The sequence below is a fragment of the Gopherus evgoodei genome, chromosome 1, assembly GCF_007399415.2.
Source record: "Gopherus evgoodei ecotype Sinaloan lineage chromosome 1, rGopEvg1_v1.p, whole genome shotgun sequence".
In the NCBI taxonomy this organism is placed as follows: domain Eukaryota; kingdom Metazoa; phylum Chordata; order Testudines; family Testudinidae; genus Gopherus; species Gopherus evgoodei.
Window position 1 is genome coordinate 262,259,023 of NC_044322.1, and position 20,391 is coordinate 262,279,413.

The 20,391-nt window shown below is 47.3% G+C and overlaps 1 protein-coding gene across 1 annotated transcript in view; it reads left to right on the forward strand.

Moving 5' to 3' along the window:
- The window catches only part of PARPBP (PARP1 binding protein), a 118,750-nt gene that overhangs the window by 44,110 nt on the left and 54,249 nt on the right, over positions 1 to 20,391 (forward strand). Inside the window, exons 8-9 of the mRNA XM_030544399.1 lie at positions 15,429 to 15,612; positions 19,670 to 19,848. Of these exons, the coding sequence (XP_030400259.1) occupies positions 15,429 to 15,612; positions 19,670 to 19,848 (363 nt within the window). The remainder of the gene's footprint in view (positions 1 to 15,428; positions 15,613 to 19,669; positions 19,849 to 20,391) is intronic.

Genomic DNA, 20,391 nt, shown 5'->3' on the forward strand with positions numbered 1-20,391 from the left:
AGATAATTGCTAATGGCTCAGACATCTCAGTTATCTTGAGTATTCTAGGCAATTCAGGACAATTGTTTTGGACCCTTCGCCACAGTGGGCCCTGTGAAGATAAGTTGCTCAGACTTCGGCTTCAGCTCTGGGTGGCGGGGCTTGGAAGCCCAGGCTTCAGCCCCATGTAATGAGGCTTTGTCTTTCTGCCCTGAGCCACAGCAAGTCTAATGCCGACCCTGCTTGGTGGACCCACTGATATAGAACCCCCCCACAGTGGGCCCTGGATCCCTGGTATAGAACCACTATTCTAGGATGCATTTCATCAGGTCCTGGTGACTTCAAGACCTCTAACTTGTCTAAGTAATTTTTAACTACTTTTCCTATTTTAGCCTCTGATCCTATGTAATTTTCACTGACATTCACTATATTAGACATCCAATCACCACCAACCTTTTTAGTGAAAACTGAAACAAAGAAGTCAGTAAGCACCTCTGCCATTTTCACACTTTCTATTATCCCCCCCCTACCCCCATTGAGTAACGGGCCTACTCTGTCCTTGGTCTTCCTCTTGCTTCTAATGTATTTGTAAAATGTGTTTTCTTGTTACCCTTTGTCTCTAGCTAGTTTGGTCTCATTTTGTGCCTTGGCCTTTCTAATTTTGTCCTACATACTGTTGTTATTTCTTTATATTCAGCCTTTGTAATTTGAGCTAGGTTCTACTTTTTGGAGGACACTAATCTTTAATCGTTGAAGATCTGGTTAAGGCAAGGTGGTCTCTTGCCATACTTCCTATCTTTTCTACACAGTGGGATAATTTGCTCTTGTGCCCTTAATGTCTCTGAAACTGCCAACTGTCTTCAATTGTTTTCCCCCTTAGACTTTGCTTCCCATAGAATTTTACCTACCAGTTCAGAGTTTTCTAAAGTCTGCCTTCTTAAAATCCGTTGTCTTTATTTTGCTGTTCTCTCTTCTACCATTCCTTAGAATAATGAACTGTATCATTTCATGATCACTGTCACCCAAGCTACCTTCCACTTTCATATTCTCACCCAGTTCTTCCCTATTTGTCAAAATCAAGTCTAGAACAGCCTCTCTCCTAGTAGCTTTCTCTATTTTCTGAAATAAAAAAAGTCTCCAATATATTCTAAGAACTTGTTGGATAATCTGTGTCTTGCTATGTTGTTTTCCCAACAGATGTCTGGGTAGTTGAAGTCCCCCATCACCACCAAGTCCTGTGCTTCGGATGATTTTTTTAGTTGTTTAAAAAAAGCTATATCTACCTCTTCTTCCTGATAAGGTGTCATAGTAGGAGTCTACTACAGACCATCAGCCTTGTTTTTTTACCCCTTTTATCCTTACCCAGAGACTTTCAATAAGTCTATCTCCTATTTGCATCTCTACCTCAGTCCAAGTGTATATATTTTTAATATATAAGGTAACAACTCCTCCCTTTTTTCTCTGCCTGTCCTTCCTGAGTAAGCTGTACCCTTCTATATCATTATTCCAGTCATGAGTATTATCCCACCAAGTCAATCTGTGATGCCAACTATGTCAGTTGTGTTTATTTACTAGCATTTTGAGTTCTTCCTGCTTATTCTCCATACTTTTCACATTAGTGTACACACATCTAAGGCCTGGTCTACACTGGGGCAGGGGATTGATCTAAGATACACAACTTCAGCTACGAGAATAGTCGATATATCTTAAGTGGACTTACTTCGTATCCTCATGGCATGGGGTCGACTGCCACTGCTCCCCCATGGACTCCACTTCTGCCTCTCGCCGCGGAGGAGTACAGGAGTCGATGGCAGAGCAATCGGGGATCAACTTATTGCATTTACGCTAGACAGGATAAATTGAGCCCGATGGATCTATCACTACCTGCCAGATCGGCGGGTAGTGTAGATGTACCCTAAAATACTGATTTTATTTCTCTCCCCCCCCCTTTCTCCCCTTCCAGTTCTGTCTTGTCTCTCCTTTATCCCTGCTGTAACAGCCCATGCTCTCCCTAAATTCTGACTCTTCTCCCAGGTCTCCATTTTTTTGGACTTACCTATTGATTTTGGTCACCTGCTCTCTTTAAACCTAGTTTAAAGCCCTCCTCAGTAGGTTAGCCAGTCTGTATCCAAATATGCTCTTCCCCTTCAGATATTCCTGGAGGTTTGTGATCAGCTTTGCCCTGACCCTCCAGTGCCAGGACACATGCATGAGGGATGTCATGCCAGTCCAGAAGCAAAACTGCTAGAATAATCTGGAAGTTGGCTACACCACGCTGCTACAGGCCTGTTGCTAGCCAGTTTGGAGTTGGCAAGTCAATTGTGATGGAGCTTTTGTGGAGCAATCAAGACTAGGATTTACCCAAAGGTGAAGGGTATTAAAAATGTTCCTGAAATAATTGCTGGCTTTGAGAGAATGAACTTTTCAGACTGGGCCAGGGTTATTGATATGGCACTCATGACCAGTTTGTCCCCTGCAAGGCGCATGTGAATACATACATTGTAACAGGTATTGCTCCATTGTTATGCAGACCCTGGTTGACTAATGAGACAGATTCATGGACACTAATGTGGGATGCACTGGTGCATGATGTAAGGGTATCCTAGAGATCGGGATTTTACCTTCATGGATAAGCTATGACATTATTTTCACCAAATGCCATTGTTATAAATGGAGTCACTGTTCCTACTATTTGAGTGGACCCTTCTTAACCTCTTTAGCCACGGCTTATGAAACTGTACCCTGATTTCAGAAGGGCCTGGCAAAGGAAGATTCAACTACACTAGGCTAGTGGTGACGTGTGCATTTGGCAGATTGAAATTCTGTTGGTGCTTGTCATGGGGTGCAGTCCTTCATTGTCATACTGGCACCTCCTCCTGGTCATGCTGGGGATGAGCTTGAGGCTGATGCTCACCTCCGCGGTCTGCACACCAGCACTCTGTCTCTGCTCCTGCCTACAGCTCCCAGAAACTCAGTGTCCACTTTGTGACTCAGCTTTTTGGCTGTGCCACCATCCAAGTTACCCTCCTTCTTCCCCCCACCCCACCTTAGAAGGGGGAATCTCTGTGCAACCACTTCCTCAGTGGTGAGTGGAAGGACTCAGGCCCACCCACTACTCTGGGTCCTGACCCAGTGAACTGCATTCACCTACTGTATTCCTTTGCCTCGACTACCGCTGCATTTCCCTGGGCCGCTTCCCTGTGGCCACAGCACCCTACCCAGTTGCAGCAACTTGTCTGGAACTCTTTCTGTACTCCCCAGGTCTCTGCTTGCACTGCTCTGTCCAAGGTCCTGCAGGGTTGCAGCCTATTAGGGCAGGAGTGGTGCCAGGGTTTTTGGCGCCCTAGGCAGGGGTCCTTCCGCGCTCCCGGTCGTTGGCGGCAATTATGTGGCAGGGGGTGGTTGTTCCGCGCTCCTGGTCTTCAGGGCACTTTGGTGGCGGGTCCCGGAGCGAGTGAAGGACCCGCCGCAGAATTGCCGACGACGACCCAGAGCGCGGAAGGACCTTTCGCTGCCAAGGGCAGCAAAATGCCACCCTCCCAAATCCTGGTGCCCTATGGAAGCGCCGGCCCTGTTAGGGACACAGTCCTCTCCTCTAGCTCACAGCAGCCACTAACTACCTCTGGACCTCAGCCCTTTTTATGTGAGCCTGCTAGGCTCTGATTGGCTATTCTTTGCAGCCGCTCTCCTATTGGCTGCTTCCTGCGCTGCCTCCTCAGGCCTCTTTTAATCCCTTACATGCCAGTGTGGGGCAGACGCCCTATTACAGTGCTGCATTCAAACCATGTGGATACCAGTGTTATCAATGATGTCCATATTATTGTGGCTAGCAGTGTTCTGCAGGATGTCTGCGAAGACAGAGAAGAACCTTTTTTGCCAGGAGTGGACTCCAGGCACTGCCAAATTGCTGAACTGGTATACACAGCCCTTTATATATATATAATTAAAGAAATCCTCCGTATTACAATCAGTGGTTGAAGGGAAGGGGCTAGGAGAAGAAGAGCACTGGTATTCTAAAACAAGCATTACTTGTCACCTATATTCAATGTGTGATCTTAATTATGGCTGGGTCTGGTAGCACTGCATATGATAAGGTTGCCTCCTATTTTCTCTTTCAGTTGCTTATAACTTTGCTAAACTTTAACGATTTGGGCTGAAATTTTCTATGCTGGTGAGAGCAGAAAGTTGCTGTGCTATAGGAATTCTGCCAACAGGATGGCGAGGGGCCAGTACACATTGAAGGTCTCAAACAGATATAGTTGCCCACATTGAAACCCCCTTTGTGGGAACTCTGGAACTTTCCCCCAACTGCTATAAGAATACTGATGTTTTTGAGAAGAAGAATGTGGAAACCCTTCCCCCATATTGGGACTACAACTGTCCGTAGAATTTCAGCCAGGAGTGAAGATGCCATTTGGACAGATGTACACAATGTCAAGCCTGAACTAGCAGCATTGCAAGAATCTCTCTGAGAACCTGGCCTGGGGGTTTATCTACAAGTTGACTTCATTGGCTGGCACCTCTGTCCTTTTTGTATAAAGATGGTGGCCTCTGCTTCATTTACTGAGCACTCTGTCAGATAATCTGGAACTGTTACCTGGTGCCCAGTTTCCTGATTGCTGGAACACAGGGGTGCTCCTTGTGTATTCACTGGATCTCTGAAGAGCTTATTTTAGAGAGGGGATGAATGGAAGACCTGCCTTTTGAACCTGCTATAGCCACTTTCAGATTGATTTAATGCCCCAGTGACATTCCAGCCCTTCATTAACGATGTACTATGAGACCTACTGGACCAGTTTTGTGGAGGTGTACTTAAATGATATATTGATCTTGTCAGATAATTTGGACCAACATACCACTTACATCCACACAATCCTGTAGAAACTGAGAACATAGTCTCTGTGCTAAACTTGAGAAGTGTGCATTTGATCAGACCTTCACAGAGTTCCTAGAGTTCATCATGGACCCGGAAGGAATCAAGCTGGATCCATACAAGGTCTATGCCATTTGCAACTGGGGAATCCTTTGCAATATGTGTGATCTACAACATGTTTTAGGCTTCACAAATTTATGCTGGGGGTTCATTTCCAATGCTTCAAAACCAAGTTGAGTCCCTCACTGCCCTATTCTGGGAAAAATGCCCAGTTCCATGGTTGCCTGAGGCTGAGTGCACATTCAGGCAGTTGAAACCTGTCTTCACTACTGCTCCAGTATTGGTCTACCTTGACATGATGCAAGCTTTCACTGTGGAAGCCAAAGCCTCTAATATAGTGTTTGTGGCAGTCCTCTCCCAGAGGCATGCATCTGGGAAAATACTGCATGTTATCACATACTACTCAAGGAAGTTCATCCCTGCTGAGCAAAACTACAAGATCTTGTAAAGCAGGCCTGCACAACTTGTAAAGCGGCGAGGGCCATATTATCCAAAGAAAACATCTGAGGGTCGAACCCCGCTGCTCCAGCACCACCGCAACACCACCACTCTTTTCCCTCTCCCCCGAAACACAACACACACACACCCCTAGTGCTGCCCACTCCATGGAAACAAACCCTCCTTCCCCAGCGCTGCCCCACCGAAACAACTGTGGGCCAGAAAGGAAGGTTGGGGGCAGGAGGGGCAAGTGTGATACTTAATTAAGAATTTTTCAATTAAAGCAAACAATTTTTAAAAATTATTTTAATTTTTAGTCACTCATGGAAAAATGAAAAACACCAGATCTGTTGAAAGAAAACATTTGTACTTTTCATCATTACCTTGCAAATTTAATGAGAGATATTGCATCTCTTTTTCGTTCATTGAGAAGCAAATCCCAAATCCCAATGAGCCTTTATAGAGCTCAGGTTCTGCTCTCCCCACCCCATCCCAGCAGCCTCCGCCCCGAGTCCACTCACTGGCTTTGCCAGGCTTGGGCCGCTGCAGCAGCTCGGCAGGGAGGAGCTGCCTTCTGGAGGCACCAGACAGCCAGAACGTCCTGCTTGTGGCAGTGGTGAGCTCCAGCCGTGGGCTGGCCCGGTGCAGGGGGGCAGCAGCCCTGCAAAGGTGGCAGCACAGCTAGCGGGGAGCAGCCATGCCCCCTGCCCCTTCTGCCCAGGCTTCAGCCTGGCCCCCCCCGCCTCTCCCCTGGGCCTCCTGCAAGCTGCAGCAGATGCATATGGGTGCCGGCCCCCCATGCACTCCCCTGCTGTGCTGGGCTCTGCGGCTCCCAGGAGTGTGGGCTGCCACTGCCCCTCCCGGAGCATGCTCAGTGCCCCGTGCCTGGGTGCCTCACACACCCAGGAGCAACAAAGCCCGAGTGTGGTGAAGGAGGAGCTGGGGGCACAGGGGGGCTGCCAACCGCATGCATCTGCTGCAGCCTGCAGGAGCCCCAGTTAGGGGGGACGCCAGGCTGCAGGAGGGGCGGGGGGGGTTGTGGCTGCTCCCCGCTAGCGGTGCCTCCACTTTTGCAGAGCTGCTACCCCCCTGTGCCTCGCCGGTTCCTCCATGGCTGGGGGTTGCCGCCCCTGCAAGCTGACACTTTGTCTCTCCGGTGCCTCTGGAAGGCGGCTCCTCCCTGACGAGCCAGGGCACCACTTTTTTAGATGGGGAGAGAGCCCCACCTGAGCCCTGTCCCACCCCCAGTTCCAGTTCCCACCTCCCTCAGAACCCCCAACCCCCCTGCTCCTTGTCCCCTGACTGCCCCCTCCTGAGCCCCCCCCAACTCCCCCCCTAGAACTCTACCCCTTACCTGTCCTCTGTCTTATTCATACTCCCCGCCCCCAGACAAACCCCTGGGACTCCCATGCCCCATCCAACCACTCTCCGCCCCTGACAGACCCCCGCCCCAGAACTCCCAACCCATCTAACCGCCCTCCTGCTCTCTGACTGCCCCCTGGGACTCCGCTTACCACCATGCCGCTCTAGCCGCTGGCTTCATGTGGATCCAACCAAACAAGCTGCCGAGCACACAGCCCCTCCCCTGCAGAGTGCTGCAGCGCGACGCTGAGGCAGAAGAGGGTGGCAGTGGGGGAGGGACTCTGCCTGCTGGAGGCCAATGGAAGCAGCTAACTTGGGCCCAGTCGCCCAATCAGCCGTGCCACACTCTGTGTGAGGGGAGGGAGAAAAAATCTCAGACAGTTGCACTGGCCCTGGGCGAAACCGACAGCCCCACCGTGCTGCTTGCCCTCGAGCTGCACAGTGAGCCCATGTGGGCTGCATGTTGTGCAGGCCTGTTGTAAAGGAACACTTGGCAATTAAGACCCCCACTGGAGAGTGGAGATACCACTTTGAAGGGGCCTGCCATCTAGTCCAAATGCTTATCAACTATAAGAACCAGGAGTACCTGTGTATGGCCTTGGCCCTACACCAACAACTGCTCCAGTGGGCCCTATTCTTCTCTCAGTTCAACTTTACCTTTTACCTACAGCCTTGGAGCCAGAAATGGTAGTGCCAGCGGCTGTCCTAAAGATATGGCTCTGACCCATGAGACCCCAGTCCAGAGCTAGCTCACGTTTTCAAGTCTCATAACTTCCTTAATACAACTGGCTGCTAGGACCTGTCTACACTCATCCACTCTGCCTCTGTGTCCGGAATTGTGCCCAATGAGTTGGCTATTATCAACAAAGAAATGCACAACACCCAGGAAGGGATCACATGCCTCTGTGTTCCCTCCGGACCTGTGATTAGCAGTTCTTCAACTGTGCCATGATGCTACTTTGACAGGATATTTAGGGTGATTTAAAATCCAACAATTCATGTCCCATTTCTTCTGCTGGCCCTGAATGTGCCCCATGAGAGAGATTTTTGTAGCTTCCTGCAAGGTTTGTGCCCACACCAGTATCCCATGTCAGAAACCCTGCAGCCTCCTCCAATCTTTAGACACCCCATCTTGGTCCTCAGAGGCCATTTCCATGGACTTTGTAATGGAACTACCAGAATCCAGTGGTTTTATGACCATCCTGATTGTGGTTGGTTGATTTGCGTTGCTAAGATGGTTCAGTTAATTCCCTGCATAGGTTTACCTGGGAAAAGAGTCCAGCTCTGGATAAACAACGTAGTCCATCTTCGTGACCTCCCAAGTCATGGCATCTCCAACCGGGGTCACAGTTTATTGCCTACTTCTAGCATGAGGGCCTGTGTTTATTAGGAGGCCACACACATGCCTATCAGTCAAATGACCAAACACAATCAACCAACAATCTTCCAACAATATTTCTTCTTTGAGTGCTGTCCCTATGGGTGCTCCACTCTTAGGTGATGGTGCGTCCCGGCGCCGTTGATCAGAGATCTTCAGTAGCAGTGCTTGATCGGGACACATGCACTCAGCTGGCATCTTGCGGTCTCATTAGAATCTGCCTGAGTGCGCGCGTCCCACCCTCGTCTCAGTTCCTTCTCAACCGTCCTCGGCTGAAGACAGGACTCAAGGCAGTGCTGATTCTCTTGCTTAGTCTCTCTAGGAAACAGTTGCAAAGAACATAGGAACAGTTGTTAGTAACATCCCAGTAGTTTCCCTTCTATTAGAATAGTTACATAATTTAGTAAGTTAGTTTAAAAAAAAACAAAAAACTTTTTCACCTCAAGCTTGTCTTCCGCTAAGACACTCTCCCCTGCCATTTCTGATTCATAATGCCAGGGACTTCAGGATTTAAGAAGTGTGTTTCCTGTCAGTTCTCCATGCCAAGGCCTGATGGGCACTCACGCTGTATGAAGCTCCTCGGCGAAACACACGTTCCCGTAGAGTGCCTTCACAGTACAAGCCTCAAGACCAGGGCTCGTCGCGACAGGGACCTGCAACTTAAAATGCTATTAATGGAAAAATTTCTACAGCCGCCTTCGGAGATGGGGAAAGTGAAACTCTCTCCCTCACACTCCCAGCCACATCTGAACCAATTGGGAGCATGGCTTCACACTCTCAGGAGCAGAGGCAAGAAGCGCAACAGTCTCTGAGGAGAGACTTTAACAAGGGTAAAAGGTCTCCCGCGAGATCCTTACCTTCTGTATTGACAGTGCAGAAGGCAGGAGCCTCAGGCTGTCACAACGCCTCAGCCACAGCTCCTGCGGAGCACAGAGGCAGGGACTCGATCTCCCGTACCAGGAAGATCTCAGCGCCAGTCCACTCAGCACCGAAAACACACGGTGCCAACGGCGCACTCTGCCCCAGTGCTGAAAAGAACATTGGCATTGAGCCTGCCTGCTGCTCTAGTACTGGCAGTGGACCTTCTACAGGGCAACTCCTAGCGACCCGCGGCACCGGAAAAACTCAAACTCAGTAATGCGCCTGAGTGCAGATCATGCTCAGTGCAGCCCAGGGAGCAGGAGCAACAGTTCTTCTTCAAGTGCTTGCTCATATCCATTCCAGTTAGGTGTGTGTGCGCGCCACGTGCACGTTCGTCAGAAGATTTTAACCCTAGCAACACTCGGTGGGTCGGCTGGGCACCCCCTAGAGTGGTGCCGCTATGGCGCCGGATATATACCCCTGCCGACCCAGCACCCTTCAGTTCCTTCTTACTGTCCGTGTCGGTCATTGGAACAGTGGAGCGCGGCTTAGCTGACCTCCACTTCCCTAGCTACTCGTAGTTCTTGTGTAAATAGTTATATAGTTATAATCCTTATATATTTATATAGTTATATGTTTTTTCTTTACTAGCATAATTAGTTTAGTAATAGTTAGCGGGGTTCGGGGAGTAGCCCCTTCCCCGCACCCAGTGCCGGAGCCCATGCCCGGCTCACCGGGTTTTAAACCGTGCTCAGCCTGCCACAAGCCGATGCCAAAAGGAGAGCCGCACGACTCTGTTCGAAGTGCCTTGGGGAATTGCACTTGACAGCTGAGTGCCCCATTTGCGAGGCTTTTAAGCCGAGAACAAAAAGGAGCGGGAGTTTCACTTACCCCTCCGCCCTTGGCACCGAGCGATGATCAATCAGCGGGCAGAAGCGCCTCCTCTGCATCGGACCCCGCCGGTACTGCCAAGGCCTTTTGGCATTGGCCGTCGCCAGCACTGAAGTTGACTTGGCACCACTCCCTCTCTCCGAGGTTGAGAGAGCCTACGACGACTCCTGCCAATGCCTGATGGCTCCCCGGCACGCGCCGTGGTTGAGCTTACTGTTCCTGCTCCTTCCGTGCCAACTGCACCGCAGCTAGAGAGCTCGTCTAAGTCGGATTGCCTGGCACTGACGCCTGCTGAGGCACCGACGACGTCAGCACCGTCGATCCCGGTCCCACGAGAGCCGTCGAATCCAGTGCCTGACAGTTCCACAGCACGCGCCGTGGTTGAGCTCCCTGCTCCCGCTGCTTCCGTGCCAACTGCACCGCAGCCAGAGAGCTCGTCTAAGTCGGATCGCCTGGCACCGACACTTGCCGAGGCACCGATGATGTCAGCACCGTCGATCCCAGTCCCACGAGGGTCGTCGAATCCGGTGCCTGACAGCTCCCCGGTACGCACTGTGGTTGAGCCTACTGTTCCCTCCACGCTGGAGACATTCCCAACAGCGAGGGATCTCATTGCCGTGACAGAGTCGATGCTGCCTGACCCCAGCACCATCAGTGCGAGTACTACAGTCTCTTGGCAAGCCTCCCTTGATATGACCATCCTCTGTCGGCACAGCAGACAGCACCGCTCCAGGTCCCGTCGACACTTTCGCTCCCGACACCACTTGCAGTCCTGGTGCTGTTCTCCTCCTTGGTACCAGTTGCTTTTGCCGCACCGCTCGGTATTCTGTTCGCCAACCCACTACTCTCGGCACCGTTCCAGCTCCCGGCACCGCTACAGGCACCGTGACTCCCGTAGCCGCTCCTGACGTCGAGCCTCGAGATCTCGGTCGACCTCCCGGCACTGCTCTGGTCGCAGGTCTGGATCTCGTTCCAGATACTGGTACGCCTCCCAGTACCAGTCCCCGGTGCCAAGTTGGGCAAGGTCCGATAGAGTCAGAGACTCTGACCATGGTTTTTCAGCACCTCCATGGCCATCCAGACATGCATCAGTGTCATCCCATGTGGACAGCTCTTATGTTCAGGACCACAATTCTGATGTGCCCACCAACAACCCGAGAGCCCATCAGGACCTCCTAAGGAGGGTAGCACTCTATATGGACCTCCAGGTGAAGGAGGTTTTGGAGGTTGAGGACCGGTAGTGGGCATTCTATCGGCGGTTGTCCCACTAGAGGGGCCCTACCCGTTTGTTCGTACCATCCAGGCAAATGCGGATACTATGTGGCAGTCCCCAACCTCTATCCCTCCTGCGGCCAGGGGAGTCGAGAGTAAATATATGGTGCCCTCTAAGGGGTGTGACTACTTGTATGTCCATCCTCCTCCTTGCTCAGTGGTCGTTCAATCCGTTAAGGAGAGGGAACCGCATGGCCAGCAGACGCCAGCCCCGAAATCGAAGGAGGCTAGACGAATGAACCTACTCGGCCGCAAAGTGTACTCTGCAGGGGCCTTACAGCTCTGATTGGCAAATCAACAAGCCTTGCTTAGCCGCTATAATTATAACACCTCGGTGGCGGTACTTGAGTTTATGGAGCTTCTCCCTCAAGACTCCCGCCAAGAGTTCGCTGCCCTCTTGGAGGAAGGGAAAAAGGTGGCCAGAGCTTCCCTTCAGGCCTCGTTGGATGCAGCAGACTCAGCAACCTGGACTCTGGCCTCGGGTGTTGCCATGAGGCGCATCTTGTGGCTTCAGGTTTCAAAGCTCCGGCTGGAGCTGCAGTATACCATTCAGGGCTTACCATTTGATGGTAAAGGCCTCTTTGCGGCAAAGACAGCCCCAGGCTGCAAAGCCTGAAGGACAACAGGGTCCTAATGCACTCTCTCAGCGTGCATACACCGGCGACCAAATGCAGGCCTTTCCGTCCCCAGCCACACCGCAGTACTCTGTGCCTAGCCAGAGACAGGACTTTGGCAGACGGCGCGGCCGAGATGGTCGCAGACGACCGTCAGGACCCCTAGAGGGCTAAGATCAAGGTCCCTCGTAATCACCACCGGGACCAAAGGCGAACTTTCAAAGGTGCGCCCGAGGGCAGCGTACCCGTTACAGGCCGGGATCCCACTCCTACTTTCTCCTGGCGTGGTCCCAGTTAACTTCAGATTGCTGGGCCCTACACACAGTGGGGTATGGATACCACCTCCAATTTGTTCCAACCCTGTCCCCCTTCAGGGATCCCTCTCACGAGCAATTTCTCTTATAAGAGGTGCACATGCTGATGGACGAAAGGGGCAAGGGGTTTTACTCCCGTTATTCCCTAATCCCCAACTCGTACGGAGGTCTCAGACCTATCCTAGACCTGTGAGGACTCAACCAGTTTATAATAAGGTTGAAGTTCCGCATGGTATCCCTGGCAACCATGATCCCGTCCTTGGATCCTGGAGACTGGTATGCCGCCCTCGATATTAAGGACACGTACTTTCACATCACCATCTTCCCTCCGCACAGGAGATACCTCCACTTTCTAGCCAACCATCAGTACTTCCAGTTTACGGTCCTGCTGTTTGGCCTTTCTACAGCCCCACGGGTATTGACCAAATGTATGGCCATAGTCGCCGCCTACCTTCGCTGACGTCGGATATGCATTTTTCCGTATCCGGATGATTGGCTTATCCGAGGAGACTCCAAGACACAAATCACTCAGCATGTGGGCATCGTCAAGGACTTATTCACACGTCTAGGCCGGATGATTACTATAGAACAATCCACTCTGGTTCCCACGCAGAGGTTAGACTTCCTAGGAGCTATCCTGGACTCTGACCTAGCCGGAGCCTGCTTACCACAGCCGTGGTTTCAGGCGATGGCAACAATCATCCGAGGTCTGCAGACTTTCCCAAAGACCTCGACCCGCACTTGGTTCAGTCTCCTGGATCCCATGGCTGCCTGCAAGTTTGTAACCAAACACGCCAAGCTCCGCCTCCGTCCTCTCCAAGTTTGGCTCAACTCGGTGTACCGCCCGGACAGGGAGTCAATGGTCACAATAGTCACTATTCCCTCAAGTACCTTAGGCTCCCTAGAATGGTGGCTAACTCCCTCCCTCATGTGGGCAGGGATGCCGTTCCATCCGCCACAGCCCTCACTGTCCCTGACGACGGACGCGTCATCTCTCGGCTCGGGTGCTCACCTTAGTCACCTTCGAGCTTAAGGCCTTTGGTCTTCTCAGGAGCTGGCATTCCACATCAATGTCCAAAAATGAGAGCAGTCCGCCAGGGGTTCCAGCAGCAGCTGTGAGGCCGTGGTATCTCAGTGTTTACAGCCAACACAATGGCCATGTGCTACATAAACAACCAGGGAGGGACATGGTCCTCCCCCCTTTTGTCAGGAGGCCATCCATTTCTGGGACTTTTGCATAGCCCACTCGATAAATCTGGTAGCGTCCTTTCTCCCAGGCGTTCGGAACACCTTGGCGCTTCGACTCAGCAGGTCTTTCCTGTCTCACCAGTGGTCGCTCTGCCCCGATGTGATGCATTCTGTTTTCCAGAAGTGGAGACTTTTCCCCACATAGACCTGTTCACTTACTGCGAGAGCAGGAAATGCCAGATGTTCTGCTCCTTCCAAGGTCTCTCCCTGGGATTGATCTCGGACGCTTTCCTCATGCCGTGGAAGGGCCAACTCCTTTATGCCTTCCCACCATTCCCGCTGGTTCATTGGGTCCTGCTCAAACTCCGCAGGGGCAGAGCGCGCATCATCATGATCACTCCAGCATGGTCCAGGCAGCACTGATATACCACGTTGCTCGACCTGTCAATAGCCAACCCAATTACCCTGCCACTCCACCCAGACCTTATAACTCAGGACCATGGCAGGCTTCGCCACCCGGACCTGCAGTCTCTTCACCTCACGGTGTGGCTGCTGCATGACTAAACCGGGGTAGCAGGAAGCCTTCCACCTGGTCAACGTACCTGGCCGAGTGGAAGCGTTTCTCCTACAGGTGCGAAACACTTGATCTTACTCCTACTGAGGTCTCCATCCCCTCTATTTGGCCTACCCCTGGCCTACAACAGCAGGGCCTAGCGGTGTCATCACTGAGGGTACACTTGGCAGCCATCTCTACCTTCCCCCCAGGCTAAGGTGGTCATTCCGTGTTCTCACACTCTATGGTTTTGAGGTTCCTGAAGGGCTTGGAGCGCTTACACCCTCAAGTATGCCGCCCAGCCCCAACCTGGGACCTCAACCTGGTTTCAACCAGACTTACGTCTCCTCTATTTGAGCCGTTAGCGACCTGCTTGCTGCTATACCTGTCTTGGAAGACAGCTTTCCTCGTGGCCATTACATCGGCCAGACGAGTTTCCGAGCTCAGGGCTCTTACAGTGGTTCCGCTGTACACTATGTTTCACGAAGACAAGGTGCAGTTACGACCACACCCGACTTTCCTCCCTAAGGTGGTTTCGGCCTTTCATGTTACCCACACTCAACGCAATGGGAGCACCAATTGCACTCCCTGGACGTCTGTAGAGCGCTCGCATTTATGTTGCATGGACAGAACCATTTCGTAAAATGCCCCAACTCTCTGTCATGGTAGCAGACCGAAGGAAAGGCTTACCTGTTTTCTCTCAGAGGATCTCATCTTGGGCGATGACGTGCACCTGCACTTGTTATGATTTGGCTCATATTTCCCCAAGCCACATCACCGTGCATTCTACCAGGGCTCAGGCTTCATCTGCCACCTTGCTGGCTCGTGTACATACCCACGAGATCTGTCGCGCAGCTCCATGGTCCTTGGTCCATCCCTTTGCTTTGCATTATGCTCTGGTTCAACAATCAAGAGATGCTGCAGCCTCTGGCTCAGCAGTTTTACATTCTGCCACATTTCACTCCGACCCCACCGCCTGTGTAAGGCTTGGGAATCACCTAACTGGAATGGATATGAGCAAGCACGCGAAGAAGAAAAGACAGTTACTCACCTTTGTAACTGTTGTTCTTCGAGATGTGTTGCTCATATCCATTCCAAACCCACCCTCCTTCCCCTCTGTCAGAGTAGCTGGCAAGAAGGAACTGAATGGTGACTGGGTCAGCAGGGGTATATATGCAGCGCCACTCCAGGGGGCACCCAGCCGACCCACTGGGGGTTGCTAGGGTAAAAATCTTCCGACGAACGTGCACGCGGCGTGCACACACCTAACTGGAATTGATATGATCAACACATCTCGAAGAACAACAGTTACAAAGGTGAGTAACCATCTTATTTGCAGAAGATACTTTTATCAGAACTTTCTTTCCAGCCAATATAGTTCCTCTTTGTCTTGTAGATCAGTGTACTGCCAAATGTTGAATTGGTTACCTTTTTATTTTTCCTTTTGATTTGTCTAATCTTTAATATTTTAGTAAACTATTATGTCAAAGGATAGTATTTAATTGCACACTGCTGTTATATTTAAAAGATCAAAGCTGTTCTCTGAACAGTTTTGATTAACTGTGAAGACTCTGTGTTCAGAAGTAATAGGTGTATTAAAGCATTGCCAAGATTAATGTGGGGATGACTCTATGCCTATTTTCAGAATTGCAGGGGGGCGAATTCTATCAACAATCAAGATGCACTTGATAAAAGGCCGAAACAGTGGGGATCCCTTCTGTCGAGCCGCAGAGGAAGTTTTACAAGATTTGGATTTGAGGATTAAAAATATTATCAATTCTCAACATGAAGCTGTGACTGCTAACACCACTGGAATGAGTCCAGCGCGGGTAATGGGCCTCCTTTTGTTCTACTACTATATAGCTTTACAAGAAAGCCAATGTCTTTTTTAATAACTTGAAATACAGAATAATCTTTTTCCAATCATACAGAATAGTGTCATTTCCTGTGTAGCGAAGTACACTTAAATTTGTTGAAAGACTCTTTAAATCCTTTAGGATTATAATATGGTTTTCAAAAAGCCATTATACTTTAACTAAAAAATTCTTATATTAAAATGATAAACTTATTAAATTGCATTTTAAAAAGTTATTTTATTGTTCCCATTCATAACAGAGTTTGTAAAATATTACATATTTATAAAATAACTCATCTGTTACTAATATGAATATAGTTTATTTTATTGGGGAATTTAAATGACAATTTATGTTAAGATGCAGTTAAGGCTGAGAGTACATATAAGTAATTTAGGATAAAATACATTGATGACATAGTTATCCCAAAATCAATCTATATAAACTCAGAACACACTACGTTAAATTTAAATCCAAACATGTTAAGATACAATAATGCATATCCAAAGAACCTTAACTCTGCTCTGTAGAGACTATGCAATAATGATATGATTATGATTACTATTTGTGGTCCCAGATTATATTAGCGATTTTAAATTGATTTGTAAAGACTCAATAGATTTTTCTCTCTGTCTTGCTCTCCCCATTTCTCTCTCCGTCCCAAAGGGGGGGGGGGTATCGCTACAGTGCAGAATTCGGGTTACTTATGTGGTGAAACTGTGATTTCCATAATTTTAAAATATTTGGATTTCTTTTAAATTCTGATTTTTCCTGGTTTATAATGCTTTGTTTTGGGATCTCTTCAGTGCAGTAATAGGTAGTTATAGCCATGTCGGTCCCAGGATATTAGAGAGACAAAGTGAGTGAGGTAATATCTTTTATTGGACCAACTTCTGTTGGTGAGAGAGATAAGCTTTCGAGCGCACATATCTCCTCTTCGTCACCCACTTTGTCTCTCTAACATCTCTGTAATGTATTTTACTGTAGATTACTGATATGTACCCTTAGCCTTAACTTCATCTTCATTTCGGTTTTGTCTAGGAATTTTCTTTGTTTAGTGTTCATGTATAAAATTTTAATTAAAAAAGTCAGAATGCCACCATTTGATATTCCTAATGATTTGAAGAGATCCCTTAAATTATTTTCTATAGGTTTAACTTTCTGTGTCCAGATTTACCAATATGGACTGGCTGCTTTATGCCACTCTGAAGGAGCACAAGCAGCTAGAGTTTATATCACATTTGCCTCTCTTTTAGTGTCCCCCAGTTTCTACTTCTTGCCCTTCTCTGTTTCCCTGTGCAATTTCCCTTTTGTGCAGTTTCCCCTTACTCCTGTCCTCCATATTTTCCATATAAACACATCCTACTTCTCCCACCCACTGATTCTCTGCATGTGAACATTTTCCTCCTCTATCCTACCTTCTGAATAGATCTGGTGGAACAGGTAGCTTTTGAATATAAATATTTAGGATTAATAGTCACTCTTATTGTTGTTTTTCATAACTGAAAGTTTTTCTTCCAGCAGAAGCTTCTGCATGAAATCTTATTATTTAGGAAAAACTCTCAAAGAACTGTTGTATCAAAATGGCTGCTATCTCTTCTTGTTCTCAATGGAACATAAGACATAGATTGATGTCCCCTATCAAAATGGCCACCATTTCCCTTGTTCCCTGCAGGAGAGAAGCCAAAGATGGTGGCATCCTATATTGTGAGGAAGTGAAGAGGAATACTTGGGCCCATTGAGAACAATGGGGAATAGAGGCCCTTCTCTAAATGGGCAACTGAGGGCAGCCTGTAATGTCAGTCCCTTTGAGAACAATGAGAGATTCAGCAATTTTGAAAAAGTGCAGTTTTTGGTGAAACTCTTTGTAGAAGAATATTATTCTTTAGTGTCTGCTGAAAAAATGTACAGTTATTAAGAATAATAGGGGCAAATAGCCATTCATTCTTGAAAAAAATCAAATATAGCCTATGTTTATGAGTTCAGTGAGGTTTTTTAACTATATGGGAGACATGAAGCATCTGTATTTTGTGAAGATCTTTTTGGACAAACAAGGCCCAACACTGGGTGCTATATTTCTCATAGGATTCAATAATAGATTCCATTATAAAGTCTCAGAAAAATAGGTTTTTTATTCTCAGTAAGTGCTGTGATTTTTGGGGAGGGTATGCTGTATTTTTTGTACCTAACAAAGGTTAATCCCTTCTTTTAGTGCAAAATTCAACTTCATTTTAACTATGGAGCCACAACTGGTGCTTTTACAATGTAGTATTGCTAGGAAGGCTGTCTGTCTAATTCATTTCTGAATAAAATGCACTTGAAAAAGTTGCCTTGCAGCAAACAGATACAAAACTTTTAACCTGGCAATATTTTTCTTTGCCATATCTTGATGTTGTGGGAATCCCTGGGCTTCAGCTAAATAATTATTCCACGGGGAGGAAGCTTTGCTTTAATTTAAGTATACGAAGCCTGAATTAATGGTTAATGGGATTTTTCATCACGTTCTGAGAAGTTTACTATTCTGGCCAGAATTTGGCTATTGTGACCTGGATTGATCAATATAGGACCTGGAGTAGCAATAAGTCATTCATGAGACACTAGTCAATTTATTTTGGAGGCAAGAAGAAATGGGCCATGGGCATAGCTTTAACAAGCATCAGAGAAACGATGCTTGCATGTGGCTGCTTTTTCCATTTAAGTCTGAATGCCTTAATTTGTAGTGGAGCAAGACAGTTGTGCCATGACACAACATGATATTGTACAAAAGTCATTATGTGGTAATGTAATGGCTGCATTGGCTCAGAATCTAATTGTAGGGAAGTTAAATCGTAATGAAATAGACAATTCTGTTTTAATTTTAAGTGACAACCATAGCTGTAGTTGCTATTTCTATTTACTAGTTGTTAACTTATAGTAAATGTCTGACATATATTGCTATACTTCTTGAAAGGTAGATACACTAACTGGTGTAATCAGGTAGATAGAAGAATAGAATTTGATTTATTCAAGAAGATTGTTTAAGATTAGTTAACTGATTTTATACATTCTATTGCTACTTGTCCTATCTTTTAGAACAAATTTAAACTGCAGTAAGAAGTGACAAGGAGTCCTGTGGCACCTTATAGACTGACTTAAGCTTTTGTGAGTGAATGCCCACTTCGTCAGACGAATTCACCCATGAAAGCTTATGCTCCAATACTTCTGTTAATCTGTAAGGTGCCACAGGACTTCTTGTCGCTTTTTACAGATCCAGACTAACACGGCTATCCCTCTGATACTTAAACTGCAGTGTGCTTTTGACATGTAAACAAGAAACCCTGTGGTTTTAAAAAATCTACATTTAAAAAACAAACCAAAAAACAAACACTAAACTTCTGTACAGGATTGTTACTTTTTTTTACCTTTCTTTTTTTTTTTTTTTTATAGCAACCCTGCAATTCTTGCAGTACCATAGTGGTTATGAAGTTCTTTGTCTCTGCTGCTGAGAGCAGGATTGAGCATTTCCAGATGTAGATTATTTTCTTTGAGAACTTCTCCATTGTTGTGGAAAATCCTGAGGGATTTATTTTATGCCAACCTGGAGGCTGTTATACGTAACACACCTCTGGTCAGGTCTGTGAAAAGAGTTGGCTAATTGGTAAAAGGGATTGGTGTTAGACTGCCCCAGAATGTAGCTGTGTGCCCCATAGCACTCAAGAATATGTGATGGAGAACTGTTCATTTTCTTCCCAACCTAACTTCTGTAGTGCAGTCTCATTGCTCAGACTCCGATATTTATCTGTGTATCTTATTAAGCTCATGCTTCCATCTAGCAATTAGCTAAATATCACTAATTGCCTGAGGTTAGGAGGAAAATTCTCTTTGGTAGGTTATTCCATAATTGTCTGTGGGCGATTTCTTGCACCTTCTTCTGAAGCACCTCGCTGCTGTTGAAGATGGATTCCTTGTTGATTGGTTTGATGCATTGTAGCATTTCTTATTGTATGCTGCTATTAATATTTACTTGGATGGAATAATTTCTATTTACTTTCAGCCAAAATTACATGCCATAAACCATGGCACTGCCTACTGTGGCAGAGAAACTGTGAAGGCCTTACTAGTTCTTTTGGATGAAGAAGCTGCCAATCTTCCCACCAAAAACAAAGCAGAACTATTATATGGTGATGAAAATGTAACACCATTTGGAATCACCTCTGTCTTAACGCTCTTTAGGTGAGTACTAGTAAATCTATAAAACAAAATAAATGGTCTGAAGAACAAGAATAATATTCTTGCTTATACAAAGCAAATAATTTAGTAGCAAACTAAGAGATGTATTGTCAATTTGCTGTCAACTTTTTAAGTTTCCATTTTTTTTGTTTTCTCAGTATGTCTAATTTTCACTTCATTTGAGAATAGTGTGTTCATAGCTCAAAAAACATAATTTTAACACTAGTAACTTATTCAAAGAAGTGAATCTACCACACTAAACGGTCACTGTTAAGTAAAAGAAAGAAATTTTACACAAACTGAGGGATTCTTTTTGCTAAAATAGTGGAAATCACATTTATTTCCTTTTTTCCTTTCTTCCCTTCAGACTCTAAAATCTCTTAACAATTTGTACTTCTGTAGCACCTTTATTCTGAGGTTCTCAATTGCTTTACAAACAATAAAACTCTCAACATTGTGTGATAGGTAAGGGATCACTTCATCCTCCACTTAAATACAGTCACGTCTGGGGTATAATACTGTTTGTAAGTTCTTCTGTTATAAAAA